The 26,056-nt window shown below is 42.3% G+C and overlaps 1 protein-coding gene across 2 annotated transcripts in view; it reads left to right on the top strand.

Annotated features, from left to right (window-relative positions):
* Positions 1 to 24,826, top strand: part of MLYCD (malonyl-CoA decarboxylase) — a 60,145-nt gene extending 35,319 nt beyond the window's left edge. For both annotated transcript variants that reach the window (XM_034788231.1, XM_034788230.1), the window contains one exon: positions 22,776 to 24,826. In XM_034788231.1, coding sequence (XP_034644122.1) covers positions 22,776 to 23,309 — 534 coding nt within the window. In that variant the 3' untranslated portion in view covers positions 23,310 to 24,826. The remainder of the gene's footprint in view (positions 1 to 22,775) is intronic.
* The last annotated feature ends 1,230 nt before the right edge of the window (positions 24,827 to 26,056 follow it).

The raw sequence follows: 26,056 nt of genomic DNA on the forward strand, positions 1-26,056 counted from the left end.
GATGAGAGCAGCCCTCACAGTTCACAAGCGAGTGGCAATAGTCCTCTGGAAACTTGCAACGCCAGACGCTACCGGTCAGTCGGGAATCAATTTGGAGTGGGCAAATCTACTGTGGGGGCTGCTGTGATCCAAGTAGCCAATGCAATCACTGAGCTGCTGCTATCAAGGGTAATGACTCTGGGAAATGTGCAGGTCGTAGTGGATGGCTTTGCTGCAATGAGATTCCCTAACTGTGGTGGGGCGATAGACGGAACGCATATCCCTATCTTGGGACCAGAGCACAAAGGCATCCAGTACATAAACCGCAAGGGGTACTTTTCAATGGTGCTGCAAGCACTGGTGGATTACAAAGGATGTTTCACCAACTTCAACGTGGGATGGCCGGGAAAGGTACACGACGCTTGCATCTTTAGGAACTCTGGTCTGTGTGAACAGCTGCAGCAAGGGACTTACTTTACAGACCAGAAAATAACCAGTGGGAATGTTGAAATGCCTATAGTTATCCTTGGGGATCCAGCCTACCCCTTAATGCCATGGCTCATGAAGCCATACACAGGCACCCTGGACAGTAGTCAGGAGCTGTTCAACTATAGGCTGAGCAAGTGCAGAATGGTGGTAGAATGTGCATTTGGACGTTTAAAAGCGCGCTGGCGCAGTTTGCTGACTAGGTTAGACCTCAGCGAAACCAATATTCCCATTGTTATTACTGCTTGCTGTGTGCGCCACAATATCTGTGAGAGTAAGGGGGAGACGTTTATGGCAGGGTGGGAGGTTGAGGCAAATTGCCTGGCCGCTGATTACGTGCAGCCAGACACCAGGGCGGTTAGAAGAGCACAGCAGGGCACGCTGCGCATCAGAAAAACTTTGAAAACCACTTTCATGACTGGCCAGGCTACGGTGTGAAAGTTCTGTTTGTTTCTCCTTGATGAGAACCTGCCCCTTGGTTCACTCTACTTCCCTGTAAACTAACCACCCTTCCTTCCCCCCCCTTTGATCACCACTTGCAGAGGCAATAAAGTCGTTGTTTCAAATTCATGCATTCTTTATTAATTCATCACACAAATAGGGGGATAACTGCCAAAGTAGCCCGGGAGGGGTGGAGGAGGAGGGAAGGACAAGGCCACACTGCACTTCAAAACTTATTGAATACTAGCTTTCTGTTGCTTGGGCAGTCCTCTGGGGTGGAGTGGTTGGGTGCCCGGAAGCCCTCCCGCCCCGTTCTTGGGCGTCTGGGTGAGGAGGCTATGGAACTTGGGGAGGAGGGCGATTGGTTATGTGGCTAACAGGGGCTGCAGCAGTGGTCTGTGCTCCTGCTGTCTTTCCTGCACCTAAACCATACGCTGGAGTATATCAGTTTGATCCTCCAGTAGCTTCAGCATTGCGTCCTGCCTCCTCTCATCACACTGACACCACCTATCCTCTTGATCCCCGCCACCTGTCCTCTCGTGTGTCCCTCCTGTCCTGGCGTTCATTTTGTGCTTTCCTGCACTCTGACCTTGTCTGCCTCCATGCATTCTGCTGGGCTCTTTCAGTGTGGGAGGACTGCATGAGCTCAGAGAACATTTCATCGCAAATGCGTGGTTTTTTTTTTTTTTCCTTCTAATCTTTGCTAGCCTCTGGGATGGAGTTGATAGGGGGAGAGTTGAAACATTTGCAGCTGCGGGAGGAAAAAAGGGAGAGAAGTATTTAAAAAGACACATTTTAGAGAACAATGGGTAGACTCACTTTCACGGTGAACCAAGCTGTTAACATTACGTAGCCTCTTATATTGAGGGCCTGCCGGTTTGGTGTGAGAGATCACACGCAGGGCCGGCGGGCAACAAAATTCAGCTTGCAGGCAGACATGGTAAGCCACAGTCTTTTGGCCTTTTTTAACCTTCATAACATGTGGAAATGGTTTCAAACAGCAGCGCCCCATTTCCCATACCAATCACCCGTTGGGTTGGCCATTTAAAAGGAGGGGCTGTGGTTTTCGGGTTAACGTGCAGCACAAACCCAACTAACCCCCTCACACACACACAATTTAATGGGATGATCGCTTCACCCCTCCCCCCACCATGTGGCTAACAGCGGGGATGATTTCTGTTCAGCCACAGGCAAACAGCCCAGCAGGAATGGCCACCTCTGAATGTCCTTTAATAAAATTCCCCTATTTCAACCAGGTGACCATGAATGATATCACTCTCCTGAGGATAACACAGAGAGATAAAGAATGGATGTTGCTTGAATGCCAGCAAACACTGGGACCATACTCTGCCATGCTTTGTTATGCAATGATTCCAGACTGCATGCTACTGGCCTGGCGTGGTAAAGTGTCCTACCATGGAGGACGGAATAAGGCTGCCCTCCCCAGAAACCTTTTGCAAAGGCTTTGGGAGTACATCCAGGAGAACTTCATTGAGACGTCCCTGGAGGATTTCTGCTCCATCCCCGTACACGTTAACAGACTTTTCCAGTAGCTGTATTGCCCGCAAATGCATCCAAGTCTTCAGGGCAAGTTAATCATTAAACACGCTTGCTTTTAAACCATATATTATATTTTCAAAGATCCCTTCTCCACCTTCAAGGTCCGGGAGCCCGCCCTGGGTGGGTTGGGAGGGTACTGGCTCCAGGGTGATAAACAGTTCCTGGCTGTCGGGGAAAACGGTTTCTCCGCTTGTTTGCTATGCGCTATCTTCAGCCACCACCTCATCATCATCTTGCTCGTCTCCAAAATCCGCATCCCTGTTGCGTGAGAATCCATTGACGGAGTGCACGCACAGGGGTGGGGTAGTTGTAGGGGCACCCCCCTACTATGGCATGTAGCTCATCATTGAAGCGGCATGTCTGGAGCTCTGACCCGGAGCAGCAATTTGCCTCTCTGGTTTTTTGGTAGACTTGCGTGAGCTCCTTAAATTTCACGCGCCACTGCTGCAGGTCCCTGTTATAGCCTCTGTCCTTCATGCCCTTGGAGATTTTTTTTCATATATTTGGGCATTTCATCTTTTTAGCACGGATTCCTCTCCCAATACAGCGATCAGATCCAGTACCTCTTGTTCGGTCCATACTGGAGCTCTTTTGCGATTCTGGGACTCCATGGTCACCTCTGCTGATGAGATCTGCACGGTCATTTCTGAGCTCGCCACTCTGGCCAAACAGGAAATGAAATTCAAAAGTTCGCGGGGCTTTTCCTGTCTATCTGGCCAGTGCATCTGAGTTGAGAGTGCTGTCCAGAGTGGTCACAATGGAGCACTTTGGGATAGCTCCAGGAGGCCAATACTGTCGAATTGAGTCCACACTACCCCAGATTCGACCCAGCAAGGTTGATTTTAGCACTAATCCCCTCGTCGGGGAGGAGTACAGAAATCGATTTTAAGAGCCCTTTAAGTCGACAAAAATGGCTTCGTCATGTGGACGGGTGCAGGGTTAAATCGATCTAACGCTGCTGAATTCGACCTAAACTAATAGGATAGACTAGGGCTGAGAAGAGGTATCTCTCTTTGGTTCTCTACTGTCCTTTCTTTGTCTCCTAATGTCTCTTATTCTTTCTTTCCTCTCTTCCTTCCCCCTCTTTCTTGCTGTTTCCTCTTCCTTCTACCTCTTGCCACTTGTTCCTTCCATTGCTCAGTTTTTTTCTCATACATTTCTACCTGTTGTCCTTGTTGAGCTCCACCTTGCCATACTTCTTACACATGCTCCCTATCAGCATTCTTCATTATTAGTGATTGTAGTGCCTATAAACTACAAGAATTTATGGCCCTGTGCTGCCTGGGAGGATACAATTTGCGTGAAGTTGGATTGGGATTATATGATCATGGCACAATCCTGCCTAATTAAATGTATGTGGGCTAGAATTGAGAGCTGTGTCAAAATTTAGTACGTTGAGACTGTGTGAGCCGGTCTCATTGCTGTAATAATTTAGCATAACATTAACACTGCTCCTGCATTCTTAGGAGAGAAATGGACATGTTTTAGTATTTATTATTTGTTTTAGGTATTCCAGTGTGATATCTAACCTTTATGAATCTGTAGTTGTGTTGGGAAGTGGTTGGGGTTTATATATGAAGGGAGAAACAGACTTCTCCTGCAGGTGTGGAAAATTGATGGCTTGCCTGAAAGGTTTTGAAATGCTGGCTTGATGCTGACATAATTTAATGTCAGGGTAAGTCTTAAGTTATATCTTTGAAGTGATTTTTGTGTAAATTGTGATAATTAACTGCTTGGCTCACAGTTAAAGCAGGTATGGAAATTACCCTTTTCAGTGGTGATTACAGGCAGTTGTGTTGACACAAAATAAGTAGCAAAGTCTACTTAGTTTAACATGACTTTTTTAATGAGACAATGTTATTTCTTGGAACTCTGAAGTACCAAATTTAGCATTGTTTACTATCTTTGTACAGCCACCTGGAAATGGATTAGATTTTGGACAAAGATTCTTAGATTGTTAAATGGGATTACCGGGTATTTATTTATTTTATTTGTGGGAGAAACTGATTTTTTCCACATGGAGAACTTCCTGTCTCAAATTCTGCAAGACCAGACAGGCTCTGTTCTGTACTACCATTATATATTTTTACATCCTTAAAAAGCTGTACACAATCCTATTAATCAAACTAACTGTTTTTCATTACATGATTTCAGTCTCTGATTGAACCAGGGTCAGGTGACTTCAGCCATTTGACTTTGACAATATGAAGGGGAAGAGCCCTTTCTTCCTCTTTCCCTCTAAGTTCTTATGCTGTGTTCATCATTGTTGTCTACGTGATACTACTCAGTGATTCTTTGTTGAACTTGGATACGTGTGTTTAAGGTTTACCTTGTCCACGACCTCATCATTTATTCCCCTCCTCCCCCCAAACTGAGCTACATGCACCAGATGTGAGGAGTCCAGTGCATTACAGCCTCAAAGCACTTGTCTTATGGAACCTCTTCTGCAGAGCTGTGGCAGCCAGGGCAAAAGAGGAACATCTAATCATCAATATTATTGGCAGCCTAATTTTGGCAGAAGGGCTCAGCTTTCTGATAATACTCCTTCATTGCATTTGTTTGCTCTGTATTTTGGGTCAGCTAAAAGTGAAGGACTTTCCAAGGCTGCCTGAGTTCAGTGCAGACATTTGTCTGGACCACAGTTCTATCCACTTCAAAGGGGCCAACAGTATAATTGCAGTGCTGAGTCAGCTGTGAATTGGTGGCAGCATCTTAAGATGTGTAGCACAGCAAGAATTTTGTTGGTGTAAGATACTGCATGCCATCAGTGTAAGCCAAGTTATTTATGTGAAAAATAGGTAGATTTGGGAGCAATGTGCGAAGAAGGAAAACTTGTTTATTATATAACACGAAGACCACTATGTGCTAAAAGATACAGTTTAGGAATGGTGAAAAAGTCTTTTAATTTTGCTGCCAGTAAAATATTTGGGGGAAGAGGGAATATTATGAAAGAACTAAGTAAACTTTTTAGCAATATTCTATTTTTTCCCTTACAGTTTAAACACTTAATGTTTCATACATTTCTGTAACCCTTCACATGTTTTGAGTTAACCTTTGTGGACATCAGCTTGAGCAGCAGAAGGTTATTCAATTCATGGTTTCCCAAGGCATTGCAATTTTTTAAACTTTTTTTTCATTCTCCATTAAAACTCCTAATCTTTTTTTTCTGACTTTGCCTTAACTTAACCCACTGTGACACATCTACTTGTAAATGCCAGTATAACTTCAAAAATGGAACCTCTGCTGTCATTTTTCGTAAGGGAAGCTGCAAAACATTCTGTCATGAAGTGATCTCATTAAATCAGAAAAGACACAGCCACTGAGTTAGGAATATGTTTATAACCACTCTTTGCATTTAGTTCTTTATTTAGAAGGACTTCGGAAAATTTATAGGAATATGGGAATTGCTAGTGGTCTGTGTAGTCGAATATCCTGTCTCCAACAGTGGCTGGTACCAGACACTTTAGAGGAAGTTGCAAAGTAACCCTCAAAGTGGGCAATTAGGTAATGACCTGCCTATATGGTAAACTTCCTCCTAATCTCCTTGATTAGAGGTTGACAAAGACCATGTCTATATTACAGACTTCTGTTGGCATAGCTATAGCAGTAAGGGGTATGAAGCGGTGTGATATCTGACTGACCGCTGTGTCAGCAAAGCCCCTAGTATAGACACATTTATATCCTCAAAACTGCACTTTCACTAGTATAGCTTATTTCATTCAGGGATGTAAAATGGCTGGATTAAGCTATATCAACAAAAGCACAGTTTTGCTGGTAAAGTTGTTTCCACAATAGGAACACTTTGGCAGTATAGTATATTGATATAGCTATACTGGAAAACATTCCTAATATAGACGTGGCTTTGTATTCAAATGTGTGAGGACATATAGGACCAGGTCTCTATCCAGTTTGTAGGTGCAAACAACTGCACACACACTTTTTAAAGTATATGCCCTCATAAGGATGTTTTTCTAAATATGGATTTTCATTACTATTGTTTATATTATTGCAGCCCAAGTTTCTCCCCCTCCCCCCGCTAAGCACTGTGTAATCACATAGCAAGACACATCCCCTGCCCAAAAGAATTAGTCTAATTTAAAACAAATGGAGGAGATTATGAAGTTGATGGCAAAACTAACAGTGATAGCCTGTGTGAACACATGTTCCAAACTGAGCAATTAACAGTTTGAATGATCTTTAAATATTAGTTGTCCTTACTAGCCATTATCAGCTGGCATTTTACCATAGGCATCAAGATAGAAATGGTTTTTGAGGTACACCTCTACCCTGATATAACGCGACCCGATATAACACTAATTTGGATATAATGCTGCACGCTCCGGTGGATCAAAGCAAGTTTGATGTAACGCGGTTTCACCTATAACGCGGTAAGATTTTTTTTTTTTTGGCTCCTGAGGACAGCGTTATATCGGGGTAGAGGTGTATTTATAGGAGATCAGAACAGTGGCTTTAGAGATTGGTTTGTTCCATGCATAAAGTGACTCATAGGAGAAAGTATGCTGCACTAAACATTCCAGTCTCAATATTTATCTCAGTTCATATGTTCATAGTACTAACTCAATGTACTAGATTCACATATAAATTAGGATAGTCATTAAATATAAATTAAAACAGTGTCCACTAAAATACTTCCTACCCAGTCAAACTCACTCTAGACAAATAGGCTTTCAAGATATGTCTATGCAGGGATTAAAAACACTGGTCCACGTCAGCTGAGTCAGGTTTACAGGGCTATGGTTGAAAAATTGCTGTGTTTGGGTTCAGGCTGGAGCCCAAGCTCTGGGATCCTGCAAGGGTGTGTCCTAATTCCAGAATCAGGGCTTGTTGGAAGGCAAATGAGATCCACTCCCCTTTAGCTTTAAGCCGTTTCTAGTAGCCTTTATTTTGTACATTTTAAGACAATGCTGTTGGCACCTATGAATTACATATACATTCCAAAACAGATAAGGCAAGAGAAGTTACGTTTCCTGGGGACGGTGATTTTTTTCCAAATCTCTGGTGTCTGCTGTGTTCTTCCCCTGTGTCTTCTCCATGCTTGTTTTCAATCATTATCTTTTTATACCCAGTTCCATAACTTTGCCTCATACCTATCCATTCTAAAGCCCAACTAAACATTTGTATGCATAAATCACAATAATTAACCTAAACTAATATATTTTTGCTTACCTTGATAAAATTCACTTCTGTGATTTATTCTTTGCTGTCAACCCCACTGGCACCTTCAAATTGTTTTTGATCTTACTGGTCTGTTTTTGTGGCCTTGGGTTTTTGCATGTTAACTTGTTTTGTGGGGGAACCTGAAGTTAATAATTCTCTTGTGATGGTTTCACCTGCTATTTATATAGACCAGGGTTTTACAGAGTAAGACACACAAACCAGTTGTCATGGTTTACACAATAATTTTTAAGCTACATTTTGAAATTCTGCATCAGCAGGGACATGTACAAGAACAAAAAAAAGTCCCTTATATCTTCCTATAATATAGATAATAATTTATCTAACATTGTTTAATATATTAACGGGTTGGGTTATATGTATGACTAGCACAATTCATTACACAGTTTTCCAACAGCCTCTCTATTAACAATACTCTAGCACCAGTTTCCTGATGTACAAATCTAGGAACTGTTAACTTGAGCATTTTGTCTAGTCTCAGCTTGCAGGTATAACAAAGGGTGAACAGTCTTTGGGAACAAGTGATACAAACCACGTAGGGCTTAAGTTAAAACTTGTGTTGCACCTAGAAATGAAAGCCAATGTAATTTACAGAGCACTGGTGAAAAATGTCTAGATAGGTAAGCATATGGACAGATGCATTTCTCTCTAGCTGAAGTTTTCAAATATTCACAGAATATGCATTGTAATTCCATCTGCAGGTGACAAAGACATAGATAACCACGGTGAGATCTGCATTTGAGAGAACTGGTAAAAAGCTGATAGCCAGTGGCATATTATTATACCTGCAAACTGAGACTAGACAGAATGCCCAGGTTAACAGTTTCTAAAATACATAACAATTGGGAGCAGATTTTGACTTTGTGGTTGGGTTGTTAATTACTACCTTAATTTGTTCAAGGTGACCTGGTAAGAACTTATTTTCCTACACAATCTTAGCTTTTATTGGTGAAAAATGAGACCTTGGACTGTTGCTTTCATTGTTCAGTTAGTTTGGAATGCAGCAGTTTCAGATGAGTCGGGAGTAATAGGATGGGATCTGCAACCTTCTGCAAAAAACAAACACGCAAAAACAACACCACCACCAGCTTCTTGGTGGTGTGCGTGTTTCTGACAAGAAAATAAACATGAATGGATCCATTAGTAGCCCAAGAAACTAGCACATCAATTTAGCAACAACATAAATGAGTACGCTTTACTACATTTATTTATTTTTTCTGCAAGAAGTGGCCACCTAAGGTAAGCTCCTAAACTCAAACATTCATCAGGTGTGTGATAGTACTATAGCTGCAAAGATTGGACCAGTTCCCCAGTTTTTAATCCATCTTTAATAAAACACGATTTGCTCTCTTTTTTTATTATTTTTTTCCTTCCCATAATGGATTTCACCAGTAACTTCTTTTGTGAATATTTTGGTTTAGGGTCAACAGTTGAACTACTTCTAAAAGTCAGTGGTAAACAAAGTATAATCCCACAGCCCAAGAAAGCCACTAGTATACTATACTTCAGTAAATGTTAATAGTTATCAGGGAGCTATGATACAGACATCAGAGTTAATACATAAATAGCAAGAGGAAATGTTCTTCATGTTTAGTTTTGCCATTTTGGGCAGTGTGTTTTCTTTCTTCTGCAAGCTAGGAGGTAAGAGCCAGACCTGTCAATGTGGGGAAGGGAAGGGCTTGGCTTTTGTCTTTCATAAAGCCCTGTATTCTTCTGCTTCCTAACAGCACTGAAAGGTGGCCTCGAAATCTCCTGCTCTCCTAATCTGCATAGCAAAGTAGACCTCAAAACTTTGCTAATTTACTTTTTGACAAAGTCTTTTCCCTTGATTCAGTGGGCAGATTTTGTTTATGTTGCCTATTTTCCTTCCAACCTAAGGGGGATCTGTGCATTACAGCTTGCAGCAACCCCTCCTTATTCCCAAAGCTGTAGACCCAACATAGTAGACAAGCTTGCATAAAAGAATCCGAAACACGGGAGGCACTTTCAGCCCTCCTTGAGTCCCTGTCTGGATGGAGCTCTGTTTTTGTTTATATGGGAAGTCACATTATAGGGGAAAATGGTTTCTTCAAAGAGCTCTTCTGGTATTTTTCAGCACTTGGTGATGGCAGTTGTACTATCTCTAGCACCACCACCCTACTCAGGCAAACTTTGCTACAAGCAAACCTCCTCAAATTCTTAAGAACACTTTTTTTTTTTTTTTTTTTTTTAAATCACTCATGGTTGGCCAAAGAGGATCTTTGAGTCAGTCAATATATAATTGAGAAACCAGCAAGGAGGACCATCACACTGGAATCTTGCAGAGCTCATTACACTTAACATTCTCCATGAGAATGCTGGTCTCAAAAGAAAGCTTGTCGCTATAAACTACAGGCTGGCATTACTATTCCTGGGACCAACATGGCTACAACAACACTTCAAACAATAATGGAAGATATCATATTCTTGCTATGGAATTTACCATTTTGTAGCAGCCAAGTGCCCAGGTGGTGTTTTGGATTTGTTTACATTGTTTTTCCTTCTTGATTGCAGCTACTTCTTGCTCTCCGGCTTTCCTCACAAGGAGGGGTTAATTGAATTACACTGCATAATCCCTGCACTGTTCAATGGAGCTGCAGACCAGGGGGAGCTGGTGAGATGAGCCACAGAAGCTGGCTAGAAGTTTCTTTCTTCCCTGGCACACAGGAGTGGGAAGAAAGATCTGAGCTGTGGGTAACTAGAGAATATTTTGGGAGCAGAGGCCAGGAAAGTGTGGATGTAGGCTGTCCAGAGGGCATAGTGCAGGGGTCGGCAACATTTGGCACGCGGCTCGCCAGGGTAAGCACCTGGCGGGCCGGGCCAGTTTATTTACCTGCTCATGCTGCAGGTTCGGCCGATCGCGGCCCCCACTGGCCGCGGTTCGTCGTCCCAGGCCAATGGGGGCGTCAGGAAGCCGCGGCCAGCACATCCCTCGCCCGCGCCACTTCCCACCGCCCCCATTGGCCCGGGACGGCGAACCGCAGCAAGTGGGGGCCGCGATCGGCCCAACCTGCCGCGTCAGAAGGTAAATAAATTGGCCCAGCCTACTAGAGTGCTTACCCTGGCAAGCCGCGTGCCAAACGTTGCCGACCCCTGGCATAGTGAAATAAACTGTCCCTGGAAATGATCAACTAATTTGACAAAAATGATTTTCAGCTGTGAGACATGGGAGCATAAGGGTGGAAACGAAAGATATTTCATTACTGTAAAATAATGTAACAATGTCATGGAATTTAGGGGTGGCAGCTGCAGAATTTGGTCCTGTTATGTGGTGATGTATGTGGCATTCTTATATTTTTTTCTTTAATATTAAAGTGTGTGATTTGAACCCAGAGAATGAGAATGTTTGTAATTTATCTAAAAATTCCACACTAGACATACGTTGCCCCTTTCTATCCAGGTTTGCTGATAAAGGCTTTAGTGTTACCCACTTTTCTAAAATCACTTTTATAGAAGACATTGCTGTTTACACTGCACAGCTGAAGTGCCTAGCCATTAATCATCAGATTAAACAGATCTCCGTCACAGAGCTGCAGGGTGGGTGGAAATTTGTATTGCAATTTTCAACCAGTGTAACGGGCATGCAGATGCAGAAAATTCCTATTTCCCGCCCCCTCCCACCCATACTACTATATGTAAACAGATTTTTCTTATATGCGTCATCTTAATGCAAATAATAGTATAAGACTAAGAGTTGATTTTCACCCCCCCCCTCCCGCCCCCCAACTTGTTAAACGTTTTCAAGACATTGAACTCAATTCTCTGTTGCACTGTGGTCTTGTGCTGCTTGCTGGCACAAAGATGCCCTAAACCTGGCAGATATGTTCATCTAACAATTCCATGTTGACACGCAGCTGGATTAGTAGCTCCACACCACTCCCTTGCAGCTCCTTGGATAGGATCCGTAACTGGGGGAAAGGTGTCCGCAGGCGCTGCCCCTGTAGCTCCCATTGACTGCAGTTCCATGCCAATGGGAGCTGCGAGGGCATTGCTTGGGGCGTGGGCAGCATGTGGAGCCTCCTGGCTGCCCCTACGCGTAGGAGCCAGAGGGGGGACATGCCACTGCTTCCTGGAGCCTCACAGAGCAGGGCTTGTGGGAGCTCGAGGGCTGGATTAAAATGCCTGGAGGGCCAGATGTGGCCCCCGGGCAGTAGTTTGCCCACCCAAGCCTAGATTCTTCCATGAGTTTTCTCTCTCTAAAGTTCAGTGCTTATTTGCAAGGTAAATATTACCTGAAGAATTTTCTGTAAAATGTTATCTTTTCATAAATCAATAACTGGTTATGCTTCGTGGATATCACTTGTGTAAATGTTTTAAATAATTGATTGGAATGTTACTTTCTTTAATGCTACTTTTTCATTAATGCTAATGTGGTAGACACTTGTCTTTAGGCTACATGTATAGCTTCTTTTTAATTCCTTTACCCAACTTGCAATTTAATTTTTCATGCTTATTAACTTGTAGGATAAGAAGTGGTGTTAAGATATTGAGCACCAACTAATTTTATCCTGCAAATTACTAAAATCTGTAGTCTCAATAAACAAGAAATGGTAGGCCAAATCAAATTGCTTCTCTTAATATCCATTCTGGGATGTGACTCCCATTATCTTAGTCACCTGGGGTTGTTTGCCATGGTTTAGGGAACACCACGATTAAAAATAACACCGGTCTACAATTTTTGAGAAGTCATCTGCTTCAGAGATTTATTTATTATGCATTTTGATGTGCTGAATTCAAATATGACAATTAAAACAACTGATTGGCTACTGTTTCTAAGATATTTAAGTTTTTACATTTTATGTCTATGTATATTGTGTAGATAGTAGAGTTTTAATCATGAATTGTAAACCTAGGTCTTTGAATGTGTTTATGGTTACTTTACATGATAATATTTCACTTGTCCTGTTTATGTAACACTTTAAAAATCAGCAAAAGGGTTATATAAATAAAATTTATTATGAAACAAAAGGCAAAAAACTTATGTACATAGTTTAGTAATATTCAGTGTCTACTCGGCGCTTCTTGGCTTGTCTCTTGTATTCATTAAATGGAGCATCTCTTGTCACTGTCCAGCAATAGTCTGCAAGCATTGATGGGCTCCATTTGCCCTGATAGCGTTTCTCCATTGTTGCAATGTCCTGGTGAAATCGCTCGCCGTGCTCGTCGCTCACTGCTCCGCAGTTTGGTGGAAAAAAATCTAGATGAGCGTGCAAAAAATTTATCTTTAGTGACATGTTGCAACCAAGGCTTTTGTATGCCTTGAGGAGGTTTTCCACCAACAACCTGTAGTTGTCTGCCTTGTTGTTTCCGAGAAAATTTATTGCCACTAACTGGAAGGCTTTCCATGCCGTCTTTTCCTTGCCATGCAGTGCATGGTGAAATGCATCATCTCGAAGAAGTTCACGAATCTGAGGACCAACAAAGACACCTTCCTTTATCTTAGCTTCACTTAACCTTGGAAATTTTCCACGGAGGTACTCGAAAGCTGCTTGTGTTTTGTCAATGGCCTTGACAAAGTTCTTCATCAGACCCAGCTTGATGTGTAAGGGTGGTAACAAAAATCTTCTTTGATTCAACAAGTGGTGGATGCTGAACACTCTTCCTCCCAGGCTCCAATGACTGTCAGAGTGGCCAGTCTTTCTTGATGTAGTGGGAATCTCTTGCACGACTATCCCATTCGCAGAGAAAACAGCAGTACTTTGTGTATCCAGTCTGCAGACCAAGCAAGAGAGCAACAACCTTCAAATCACCACAAAGCTGCCACTGATGTTGGTCATAGTTTATGCACCTCAAAAGTTGTTTCATGTTGTCATAGATTTCCTTCATATGGACTGCATGACCAACTGGAATTGATGGCAAAACATTGCCATTATGCAGTAAAACAGCTTTAAGACTAGTCTTCGATGAATCAATGATCCACTCATCTGGATCGTGAACGATGTTGAGGACTGCCATCACACCATCAATGTTGTTGCAGGCTACAAGATCACCTTCCATGAAGAAGAATGGGACAAGATCCTTTTGATGGTCATGGAATATGGAAACCTTAACATCATCTGCCAGGAGATTCCACTTCTGTAGTCTGGAGCCCAACAGCTCTGCCTTACTCTTGGGTAGTTCCAAATCACTGACAAGGTCATTCAGTTCACCTTGTGTTATGAGGTGTGGTTCAGAGGAGGAGGATGGGAGAAAATGTGGGTCCTGTGACATTGATGGTTCAGGACCAGAAGTTTCATCCTCTTCCTCTTCCTCGTCTGACTCAAGTGAGAATGATTCTGGTGCATCAGGAACCGGCAGTCCTTTTCCGTGGGTTACTGGGCGTATAGCTGATGGAATGTTTGGATAATGCACAGTCCACTTTTTCTTCTTTGACACACCTTTCCCAACTGGAGGCACCATGCAAAAGTAACAATTGCTGGTAAGATCTGTTGGCTCTCTCCAAATCATTGGCGCTGCAAAAGACATAGATTTCCTTTTCCTGTTCAACCACTGGTGAAGATTTGTTGCACAAGCGTTGCAGCATATGTGTGGGGCCCACCTCTTGTCCTGATCTCCAATTTTGCAGCCAAAATAAAGGTGATAGGCTTTCTTAACCATAGTGGTTATACTGCGCTTTTGTGATGCAAAAGTCACTTCACCACAAACATAGCAGAAGTTGTCTGCACTGTTCACACAAGTACGAGGCATCTCTGCTCACTTTGGCTAAACAGAAATGTGTCCCTTTGCAAAATCAAACACTGACAAATAAGAGAGCATGACACTGTATGATTTCTAGAGCTGATAAAGGGCAATGTGTTCAGCAGAGTGATGTAAGCTTCGTTATGATTGCATCATCCATGACTTCTAGGAATAACATCATGCAATTCATATCATGTGTGACGCAATACCAGCTTCAGATTGCATCATTCATTGTTTTGCCTAAAAAGCAAGTACTGTCCAAATCCAGTCATAGATTTATTCATAGATCCAGTCAAAGATGTATTTTAGTCATTTCTGGTTTAAATTGAGATCCCTTCCCTTTATAACTCACTTATCCTCCACCATTCCCAAGTCAAGGGTCATATATACTGACCCAATAGCACATCTTGGAAACTAGAGCCAATCAACAATTTTAAGCATCATTTTCATTCTCAGTGACCCAGAATTAGTAAAGTTTGACTACATTTATTTCAGAAGCATTTTGGCTGTAGAGCAGTGTAATCACTATTATTATTTATGACTGTATTAAAGAAAGGAAAAAAATTAAAAACAGAACAAAACAAATAATGTACAGCGGTTACTACAGCTACAATCTTCTTTATATGTTTCTCTGTGGCAAATTTTTAACCGAGATTGCACCTTTGAGAGTGGGCCTGTCCCTGATGGGCACTCTTATCTAGATAAGATAAGACCAAAGTATATTTTCAACACCAATAGTGAGTTGTGTTTTGTAGATGGGCAAATTAATTTTTGTTTATGGGTAGGTGAGTGCTTTTTTGTTTTATTAAAGATAAGATAAAGAGAGTGATCTTAACGAAGTTTTGTGAAAGCAAAGAAGGTGTTTAAATTAGAAGTTATTCAAGGAGCTCTCTTGAGACAGGCGTATTAAGAATTTCTAATATTCAAATTAAATCCACTGCTTCTTTCGGTTTATCCAGGTTAGCATATGTCTCCCCTATGGAAATATATAATCTAAACCATTTTGGTGTTTAACAGGAGAAGCCATTACTATCATAAAGTAGAATAGCTTTTCAATATCCCATTTAAAAATCATGACAAGAAAAAATTAAATCTAGTGCAGGGATCTCAAATTTAATTTACCTTAGGGCCAGTGCCAGTCCTCAAATCCTTCCTGGGGGCCAATGTCACTCATGCCACCCAGAATCTGCCCCCCAAAAACTCTTCCCCCCCACCTGCCTAAGGCTCTGGAACGGAGTTTGGGTGGGGGAGAAGGTCTGGGATAGGGGATTAGGGTGCAGGCTCTGGGAGGAAGTTTGGGTGCAGAAGGGTGAGAGGTTGGACTCTGGGAAGGAGTTTGGGTGGGGGAGGGGGTCTGGGGTGCAGGCTCTGGGAGCAAATTTGGGGGTTGAGGATGTGAGGATGGGGTGCAGGCTCTGGGAGGGAGTTTGGGTGCAGGCTCTGGGAGGGAGTTTGGGGGCAGGAGGGGGAGTGTGGGGAGGGGGTGCTGTCACAACCCAATGGCCCCCTCTCCTTAGGGAGTCCCCTGGGAAGGTAGATCAGCATAGCCCCGCCCTGCCCTTCCCTGCCCGACCCCTGGGCTGCAGGGAGGGGCCGTCAGCCACTGGAGCGAGCAGGCAGACGCTGCTCAGCTCCACTGCGCTGCCAGGGACCCTGAGGGGGGAGCGCCCGGGAGGACAGGTGGGGCCAAGAGAGAGACCTGGCCCCAAAACTGCTGAAGCCCCATGTGCCACATTGGGGAGGCTCACAGGCCTCAGATCATAGAATCCTAGAATATCAGGGTTGGAAGGGACCTCAGGAGGACATCTATCTAGTCCTACCCCCTGCTCAAAGCAGGACCAAACCCCAACTAAATCATCCCAGCCAGGGCTTTGTCAAGCCGGGCCTTAACCTCCAAGGAAGGAGATTCCACCACCTCCCTAGGTAACGCATTCCAGTGCTTCACCACCCTCCTAGTGAAATAGTGTTTCCTAATATCCAACCTAGATCTCCCCCACTGCAACTTGAGACCATTGCTCCTTCTTCTGTCATCTGCCACCACTGAGAACAGCCGAGCTCCATCCTCTTCAGGTAGTTGAAAGCAGCTATCAAATCCCCCCTCATCCTTCTCTTCTGGAGACTAAACAATCCCAGTTCTCTCAGCCTCGCCTCATAAGTCATGTGCTCCAGACCCCTAATCATTTTTGTTGCCACGGGCTGGGCGTTTGAGACCCCTGATCTCGTGCATTTGCAATCTTTCACCCTTGATGTGAAATCATGGTGATCTCATTGTGTTCCAGAAGCAGTACTGTACTGGAGGGTTGTTTCTTCCTAATGTTGTGTGGGGTCTTCTTTGTTCTTTGTCATCTTGCTGCTGCTTGTGTATTCTAAAGAGATGAGTGTGACAGGTTTGTCATTGAAGTTGACAGAGAGGAGCAAGATTCATGCTGCTTGCTTAATTCAGAAAAATGTACTCTTCTTTCATAGTTTGACTAGAGGTTCAAGACACACCTCTTTTAGGGCATTCTTCAAATTCAATATTCACTGCTGTCACCTGTTCCGTGACTGAAGACATTCATGAGGTGGTTCTGGTAGCATCTTTAGAACATGAATGTACAATCTATAATAACTATCTTTGTTCTTGTGGCGGGAGCTGTCAGAACATTTTAGGTTAGAGTTTTAACTTGCGTATTTAGCCCATTTTCTGAGCTATTCCTGTAGTTTTATTAGGGTTTAATAGGAGCTGAAATTCTGTTTCAAATAAGTACAAATACTCTCATATAAAAAGTCTTCAATTTCTCAAAATTGCCTTCTTAAAACTTACAAGATTCTTAAAGGGTCTTTTTAGCTTAAATAGTCTTCACAGAAGATACTGCTGCTGCTTCTTGGAAATCTTTGGAGAGGGGACTTTGTATTTCTGAGTTTGATAGGGAAATTGCCAGATAATTAATTTCCCAATTAAAAACTTTATATATATTTATAAGTTGAGGCTTACTGCCTACAAACTTCTGTGATTTTTTTTTAAATCTTTTTTTAAATCTCTGAAGATGTCCACGCAGTGTGCAGAGGCGGTCAAAAAAGCAAACAGGATGTTAGGAATCATTAAAAAGGGTGTAGAGAATAAGATGGAGAATATATTATTGCCCTTATATAAATCGATGGTACGCCCACATCTTGAATACTGCTTACAGATGTGGTCTCCTCATCTAAAAAAAGATATACTGGCACTAGAAAAGGTTCAGAAAAGGGCAACTAAAATGAACGGGTCCCATATGAGGAAAGATTAAAGAGGCTAGGACTCTTCAGCTTGGAAAAGAGGAGACTAAGGGGGGATATGATAGAGGTATATAAAATCATGAGTGATGTGGAGAAAGTGGATAAGGAAAAGTTATTTACTTATTCCCATAATACAAGAACTAGGGGTCACCAAATGAAATTAATAGGCAGCAGGTTTAAAACAAATAAAAGGAAGTTCTTCTTCATGCAGCGCACAGTCAACTTGTGGAACTCCTTACCTGAGGAGGTTGTGAAGGCTAGGACTATAACAGCGTTTAAAAGAGAACTGGATAAATTCATGGTGGTTAAGTCCATTAATGGCTATTAGCCAGGATGGGTAAGGAATTGTGTCCCTAGCTTCTGTTTGTCAGAGAATGGAGATGGATGGCAGGAGAGAGATCACTTGATCATTGCCTATTGGTCCACTCCCTCTGGGGCACCTGGCATTGGCCACTGTCAGTAGACAGGATACTGGGCTAGATAGACCTTTGGTCTGACGCGGTACGGCCGTTCTTATGTTTTTATCTGACGTTCTTTTTGTACCCTTAACCAGAGATGTGTCCCTAGACTTTATCCTGAAGGGTCGCTGGTTTCTGTAACTTGATCACTGCTCCCCGTCCATTCTGCTTTTGTTGAGATTCTTCAGAGCCCTTGTGTTTTCAAGTTCTTAGAATCTGTGAAACAGTTTGCTAGCTTCCAGGCACCTAGAGAATATGGGAAGGATTTTTCAAAGGAATTTAGGCTCCCATTTTCCATTGATTTTCATTCCTTTTGGGCACCTTTGACAGCCCAAGCTATAATTTATACCAGGGGTCGGCAATGTTTGGCACGCAGCTCGCCAAGGTAAGCACCCTAGCGGGCCGGGCTGGGCCAGTTTATTTACCTGCTGACGCGGCAGGTACAGCCAATCGCGGCCCCCACTCGCTGCAGTTTGCTGTCCAGGGCCAATGGAGGCGGCGGGAAGCGGCGCGGGTGAGGGATGTGCTGGCCGCGGCTTCCCGCCACCCCGTTTGCCCAGGACAGCGAACCGCGGTGAGTGGGGGCGGCAATCGGCCGAACCTGCCGCGTCAGCAGGTAAATAAACTGGGCTGGCCCGCTAGGGTGCTTACCCTGGCGAGCCGCGTGCCGAACATTGCCGACCCCTGATTTATACCATATCTAAGTTTAAATTGTGTGTACATAGAGTGATGCAGCTCAGTGCTCCACAGCTTTCATTCTGCCAGTGCTGCATTGTATTGTCTATGTAACTTGAGTTCTTTGGCAATCTCATTTTTGCTTTAAATTGAATTGTGTGCTGGGATTTGATAGGAAGAGAGAGATGATTCTAGGACTGTCAGTCATGGGAGATCAGTTTATGGTACGAGTCTTTACTGTAGCAATTAGTAAACAATGTAAGTCATGTATTTTAGTAAATTGTACAGTAGACTTATATTTTTCACCAGTGTTTTTAAACTGGTTGCCATAGCTACAAGAAAAATGTTGTTCAATGTTCAGTAGTATACAGGTTTTCTATTGTTTTCTATATTTCTGTAACTTGGATACATTTCTAGAATATTCTAAATGTTTACCGGCAGAATTAAGCTGTCTTGCAGTGCTTTAGTGGAAAGATTAATTAGAATTACAGGGATTGTACTGGTATCTCTGATTTATTTTTCATCGTAGAGTTGCCAATATGATGATTTTTGAGGCATTGGTTTGGTGGCACTACTGCAACACCATTACATAAGTAGGAAGCCAATACTTCCTTCCTTTGGCTAACAAATATTTGACATTTTTCTCAACTTTCACAGAGTGAACATTTGTGGTTCTCGCTAATAAGATCTTTATCTAACCGATCATAGAATCATAGAATATAAGGATTGGAAGGGACCTCAGGAGGACATCTATCTAGTCCAACCCCCTGCTCAAAGCAGGACCAATCCCCAACTAAATCATCCCAGCCAGGGCTTTGTCAAGCCTGACCTTAAAAACCTCTACGGAAGGAAATTCCACCACCACCCCACGTAACCCATTCCAGTACTTCACCACCCTGCTAGTGAAAAAGTTTTTCCTAATATCCAACCTAAACCTCCCCTACTGCAACTTGAGACCATTACTCCTTTTTCTGTCATCTGCTACCACTGAGAAGAGTCTAGATCCATCTTCTTTGGAGTCCCCTTTCAGGTAGTTGAAAGCAGCTATCAAATTCCCTCTCATTCTTCTCTTCTGCAGACTAAACAATCCCAGTTCCCTCAGCCTCTCCTCATAAGTCATGTGCTCCAGCCCCCTAATCATTTTTGTTACTCTCCACTGGACAATTTTTCCACATCCTTCTTGTAGTATGGGGCCCAAAACTGGACACAGAACTCCCGAAGAAGCCTCACCAATGTCAAATAGAGGGGAATGATCACGTCCTTTGGTCTGCTGGCAGTGCCCCTACTTATACAACCCATAATGCCGCTAGCCTTCTTGGCAACAAGAGCACACTGTTGACTCATATCCAGCTTCTCATCCACTGTAACCCCTAGGTCCTTTTCTGCAGAATGTTAGATAATGACTGGTCAGGACATTTTAACATTATGAATAGCTTGCTTTATGTTTCCCACTGACTAATAAATATGCTACCTCAGTTGCTGGATTGCGATGTTTGGCAGAGGATATCTGTCGCATTAGGCCAAAGTGTGGGTTTTGTTTAAGACTTTTTTAGCAGGAGACACACTTCTAAATGTTTGGTGTGGGAAAATCTATTTTTGAGTTACATTCAAATTCAGTTTGTAATATGTACAGATGTGTATATGTGATGAGGTGTATGGACCCCATGGTGGACTGGAGACAAAGGAGTTAATGCAGCAACCACCTGTCAGTGCTGATTAGCAGCTTCACAGCAGCTGGGAGAATAAAAGAGCTTAGAAGCAAAGGGGCAGGACAGCTTCCTTGGAGAAAACAAACTAGAGAAGGAAGGTCCTGCCACCAAGCTGGTGAGAAGTCACCCAGAGACAACTCCAGCAAAGGGACAACCAGATCTACAGGCTGGGAAAGTCTATGGAACCAAGGGAGGTAGGAAAGAACTCAGGGCATAGCTAGATTAGTTGTTGAGTCTTGATACTGCCTCTCAAGTTTAAAGGCCCTGAGCTGGAACCCAGTGGCGTGGGTATACCTGGGTTTCCCTATCCATCTCTCAGAGACTTAAGACCCCAAGGGGTATCTAGGCACTCTGAAAACTAGGACCAGCTAACCCTGCCAGGTATAATGGGAAATCTGAACACCCCAATAGGACTTAGACTAACGCACTTTATAGTTCAAGAATGGGACTCCGATAAGGACTCAGGCAAGAGCAGCTGACTGACTGCCCTGCCAGACCAAGTACCTTGAGGGGATGCTGTCATGTTATTTTGCATGCATATTTGGTATTGGCTTGCGCAAATAGCCACTTATACATTTTGACTGGAAAGCTCTTTGCACATATACTGACTATTGTATGTATTTAAAAGTAATTGACAAACCGATTAGGTGTGGGCAATTGAATGGTTGCATTTTTAAAAATCAGACCCCATATTATGTTGGGTATCAAGTATGCTTAATTATTTTTTAACAGGACTAGTGGATATAGAACTGTATTTTGATCTTGGTCTCTTGGTGACCATCATAGTATTTTAAACATTTGATTCCTTTATTCTTGCAGAATTTATATTGTTTTTAAGAATATTAAATTGTGTAGACATACATTTTGGGGTTGTGTGTGGTTTCATATTTCAGGTTTCTTAGGCTCTGGTCCTGAAAGCTGTTCTATATGACTGGATCCCATCAGAGCCTCTTTCACTTCTTTGGGCATCCACAGGGGCTCAGGGGATTGGGTCTTAAATTTGGAAATCCAGGAGTTTAAAAGGGCTCTTCTTCCAATGTTTGTGTCTGACACTCGATAGGGCACTGTTATTATTTTAGAATGTACAGGGTAAATTTGCTATGCAGTGCCTTAGCAGCATGACTCCCATTAGCATTTGTCAGTTTAAGATAGCATCTGAATGAAGATGATTTTTTAATGATAATCTAGAAAATACTCAAAATAGAAAAATGTATTGTGAAGGCAATTTTATGTTGACATAAAGATGTTATTGTAAAGTCTATAAATGTCTGAGACCTCCTCCCCCTCAGTGTGAAAAGTAATTTTAAAAAGCACTCTGGGTTGTTGTAATTTGGCTTCTTCTTCCCTCCTTCACCTACCAGGCTTGATATCCAAGTTAATTCCTGATGCGTTAAGTCCACTCGACAATGAATTTGGTGGCTTCATCTAGTCCTGATTTCAGCACACCTCAAAATTAGCATGCAATTTTGTCATAATTACCAAAGGGAATGGTTTCTGTTCATATGTCTGTTAGCACCTAAGAGATGCTTCAACTGATGCTATAAATGTTGATTGATAGGATCAACTCTGTTGTTCTCAACATAAAATTTTATCTTAAAGTGTTTGCAGTTCACATGGATAGTATGAAAAGTAGTTTCCAATGGTACATAATCTCTTCTCACACTTCAGTAAACGCTGGATTCAGACAAATCCTTGAGTAAGTGGCACCAGTTCATCCGAAAGGGCCACTGACATCAAGACTAAAAATCTAAATAAGACACGCTGCCTTTGGTATCTAATAGGAAGAAGCCTCCTGAGTTGATCATAGAAATTTAGCCTAAGCCTCATTTCCCCCCTCTGCCCCACTACCCATACATTTCTTCACGTCAAAAGAGGGAAAATTATAATAAAAATGCAGGAAAGTCATAAAATGGCCAAATTCTTATTCCTCTGGGGAGGGTCGTTAATGGACACCGTGCTATGTTGATGGGCACAACACACATACCTATAGACCTAGCTGAGCTTTATTGTGTAGATTATAATTATCATCTGTAAAGGAAAAACATTCTCAGAATGGCAAACACTTACTTGAAACTAATCTGTTATTGACAGAGGTGATTTTATATGGTATTTGCACACACCATTAGCTTGTGTACTAAATCATCCTTTTGGCTAAAGAAGATAATCTTTTCTCAGAACCATTTGTCCCTACTGACAGTAAATTGTCCTAAACAGTTTTTAGAATATTTAGCAATTGTTCCTTGAGTCAGAGTTTTCCATTCATTTAAAAAAAGCAATTGTCATGCTTGATTTGTGATTTTTTTTTTCTTTTGGTCTACAGGGGGAATTTCCTCAGATCAAAGTGTTTTCTAGTCTGTCACCTATCCCAGGATTCACCAAGTGGCTCATTGGACTTCTGACCTCACAAACAAAGGAACAGGGGGAAAATGAACTATTTACAGATGCAGAATGCCAAGAAATCTCTGAGATCACAGGTGACCCGGCTGCTGAAAAGCTAAAGAGGCTCTTAACTAACAACGAATGGGTGAGATCGGAAAGATTGGTCAAAGCATTGCATTCTCCATTTATGAGACTCTGTGCTTGGTACCTGTATGGAGAGAAACACCGTGGATATGCCCTTAATCCAGTAGCAAACTTTCACCTTCAGAATGGTGCAGTGCTGTGGCGGATAAATTGGATGGCAGACACAAGCCCCCGTGGGATCACTGCTTCATGTGGCATGATGGTAAATTATCGGTATTTCTTAGAGGACACAGCCAGTAACAGTGCAGGATACCTTGGGACAAAGCACATCAAAGCCTCAGAACAGGTTCTTTCCTTGGTGTCTCAATTTCAGCAAAATAGCAAACTTTAAATATACAAGAAGTTTTTAAGAGCGAACCTTCCTCATTTGAATGAAGGTGTAGGATATCTTGGGATGTCCTTATTGAAAAGAGAATGTTTGTAATAAAACAATGAGCTCTGTTCTTAGTCACAGCAGGATGCAAAATTACATTGTCTGCCAAAATTACTATAACTTTCTTTACTTGTACTGCCAGATACCCAAAGCCTGATACAGTATGGTTGAATTATTGCCATACTTTATGTTCAGATGAGCTGGAAATGTGTATTAAAGGCTGTGTAAACTCATCTCATTAAGGTTACAAGCCAGTGGTGACTTGTGTGGACTGTTCTCTGCCCCTGTTGTTGTTCTCAGGCTCAATATTGTTGTTTAAGCTACATCTTCAAAAGCACAGAGGAATTCCTCTGTACCCAAATAGCTAGATAAAAGCAATGAGCGAAGACCATTTTTTTGTTCAAATATATATAAGCTGAAGAGCAATCTGCAGCATTTCTTCACGAAGGTCTTTGTCTTCTTTATTCCTGACATTTTTTGGTAAAACCTCTTGATTTGGCCATTCTTTTGCTTTTTCAAAGTACAGTGCAAAGTGTCAACACTGAATCATTGCTCTGATCACGCAACAAGATACCTTGTATTTCTGTGGCTTTTTCTCAAGGCAGTAGGTATGTGCAACAGTGTATTTGCAGATTGCTATAGCTCATATTTACAGTTTAATAAGTAAAATCAGTGGCTCTAAATAAGAGAAGAAAGTCTGTTGCTTATAGGACTTAATTATGAAGATTTCGGATCTATATTAAATCTCCATAAATTATATTGGATATTTTAGAAGTTGGACTTTAAGAAGCTTTTTTTAATAGTAAAAAGCCAGGTTTGGTCTGTAAAGCAATAAATTAAAATAAAACAAGTCTTGCCCTATAAACGTTACATGATATCGCTCTCAAAATGTACCATATTCAGGTTACAGTCACACTTGATGTTAGTGTCTCCAGTGAAATAAGACCACTAACTTCAGTGGATCAGATATCAGCAGATTTGGAGTGCAGAATTCTTGGCTACTTCAATGTATGATGAAATCCTGACCAAATTCCTAAGAGAATTACACAAACATTTCTATTTCCCTATGCAAGTAAAGGTGAAGGGATCCTTAAGGGTCCAGATATACCATTTCATTCCAGGAGAAAGGACAATCAAATGAATTATTTGTATTCACTAAACAAAAAACTTCCCACCTACTGAGTGGCCTGTTTTAAATATCTGCTAAAGAGATTAAATGTTCCCTGGCTTCAGCTGATGGCAGATTTCTCAGTGTGATGATGCAGAGAGGCTGGATGCACTACACACTATTCCCTTCAGAACAAAGTCATTTTTACATAGCAGCTGGTCTTCACATTAGCAATGGCAACTAGCCTATGCCATGCTGCTTTCATTATGTTTTTAAGAATGGTTCCAAAAGCCATCACATCTAGTCAGCAGGTATCTCTTATGTCAACAAATTAAGGCAAACCCGTGGGTTTTGATCAGATACCAGTTTAAAAAAAAAAAAAATTACCAACTTCTTGTGGGGGAGGAATCTTGTATTGCCAAAATTTTTAAGGAAAATTAAGAGTCTTTTTGCTTAACTTGAATTGTAGTTTTTGTGAAAATGCCAGAGGGCAATACAGTACATGCCAAAAGATAGCTTTTTCACTGCCTCTGAATAACTTGGCTCATTGCACATGAGCCAAAAAGACACTGGAGAGCTTTTGAGAAGAGATCAGTAAATTCTTCAGTTTGCCTCTGCATTTCCCACTTATGGAATTAAGTACTCGAACTTCTGGAATCTCCTGGTGTCGGTAGTGTCCGCTGGACACTGTCCTTTGTTTGGCCAGTGGTGGGAAAGCAGCTCTGCCTAGTCAGTCAGTCAGTGGCCTAGAGTAAAGGTAACGGCCAGCAGGACAAGAAAACAGTTACTTTAATTCTAAAACTGGTGCCTCACCAATGGGGTGAGGACTGGGGGACTGTTTTTTTCTAATAATACCTGAGAGCAGACAGACCTCACTGTGTACCAACTCAACGGGTGAGAGTAAATGGCGGGCTTGTGTACACGTGAAGGTTAATGTGGAATAAGGTGGGGTGTGAATTTAAAGTGGATTACCTATCCCTGCTTAACTCCATTTGTGGAAATTTTATTCCATAATAACAGCGCCTTATTCCAAATTAGCTTAATCTACTTTACACTAATTTGGAATAAGGCACTCTTCTTTTGGATTCAGAGGGTCCACAGGAAGAGCTCTTCTGGAATAACTCCTCATGTGGACAAGCCCGTTGTGGTGGTTGGGGCTGCACTTGCCTTTAAGCTCTCAGTTGAGGGATCACAGGCCTGAAGGGCACATGTGTGGGCCCAATGGACACTGCCAGCTAAAAGACCGTGAGAGGGACCCACATGGAAAAAGCACATCAAACCAGAGTTACTGTTAGGAGTGACCTGCTGTTCCCTAGGTTTTTCAGACCTGCTCAGCACCCATTAATCAATGGGAGCTGCTGGATGCTCAGTGGGTCTGAAAAACCTAGTCACTTATTTATATGGCTTAAAAAAAAAGCAGTTGAGTACTGAACACTTTTGAAAATTTGACACCCCCCCCCTACAGAAATCAGTGGGAGTTGAGGCTTCCGCACCTTACACCAAAAGGCATTATAAACAGGGGCTTAATCCTGCTGTTATTGAAGACCATGACAGGTGCAGGACTGGGACTTCCCAGGATAAAAGTAGTCCCTCTGGA

This window comes from Trachemys scripta, chromosome 13, assembly GCF_013100865.1.
Source record: "Trachemys scripta elegans isolate TJP31775 chromosome 13, CAS_Tse_1.0, whole genome shotgun sequence".
NCBI classification, from domain to species: Eukaryota; Metazoa; Chordata; order Testudines; family Emydidae; genus Trachemys; species Trachemys scripta.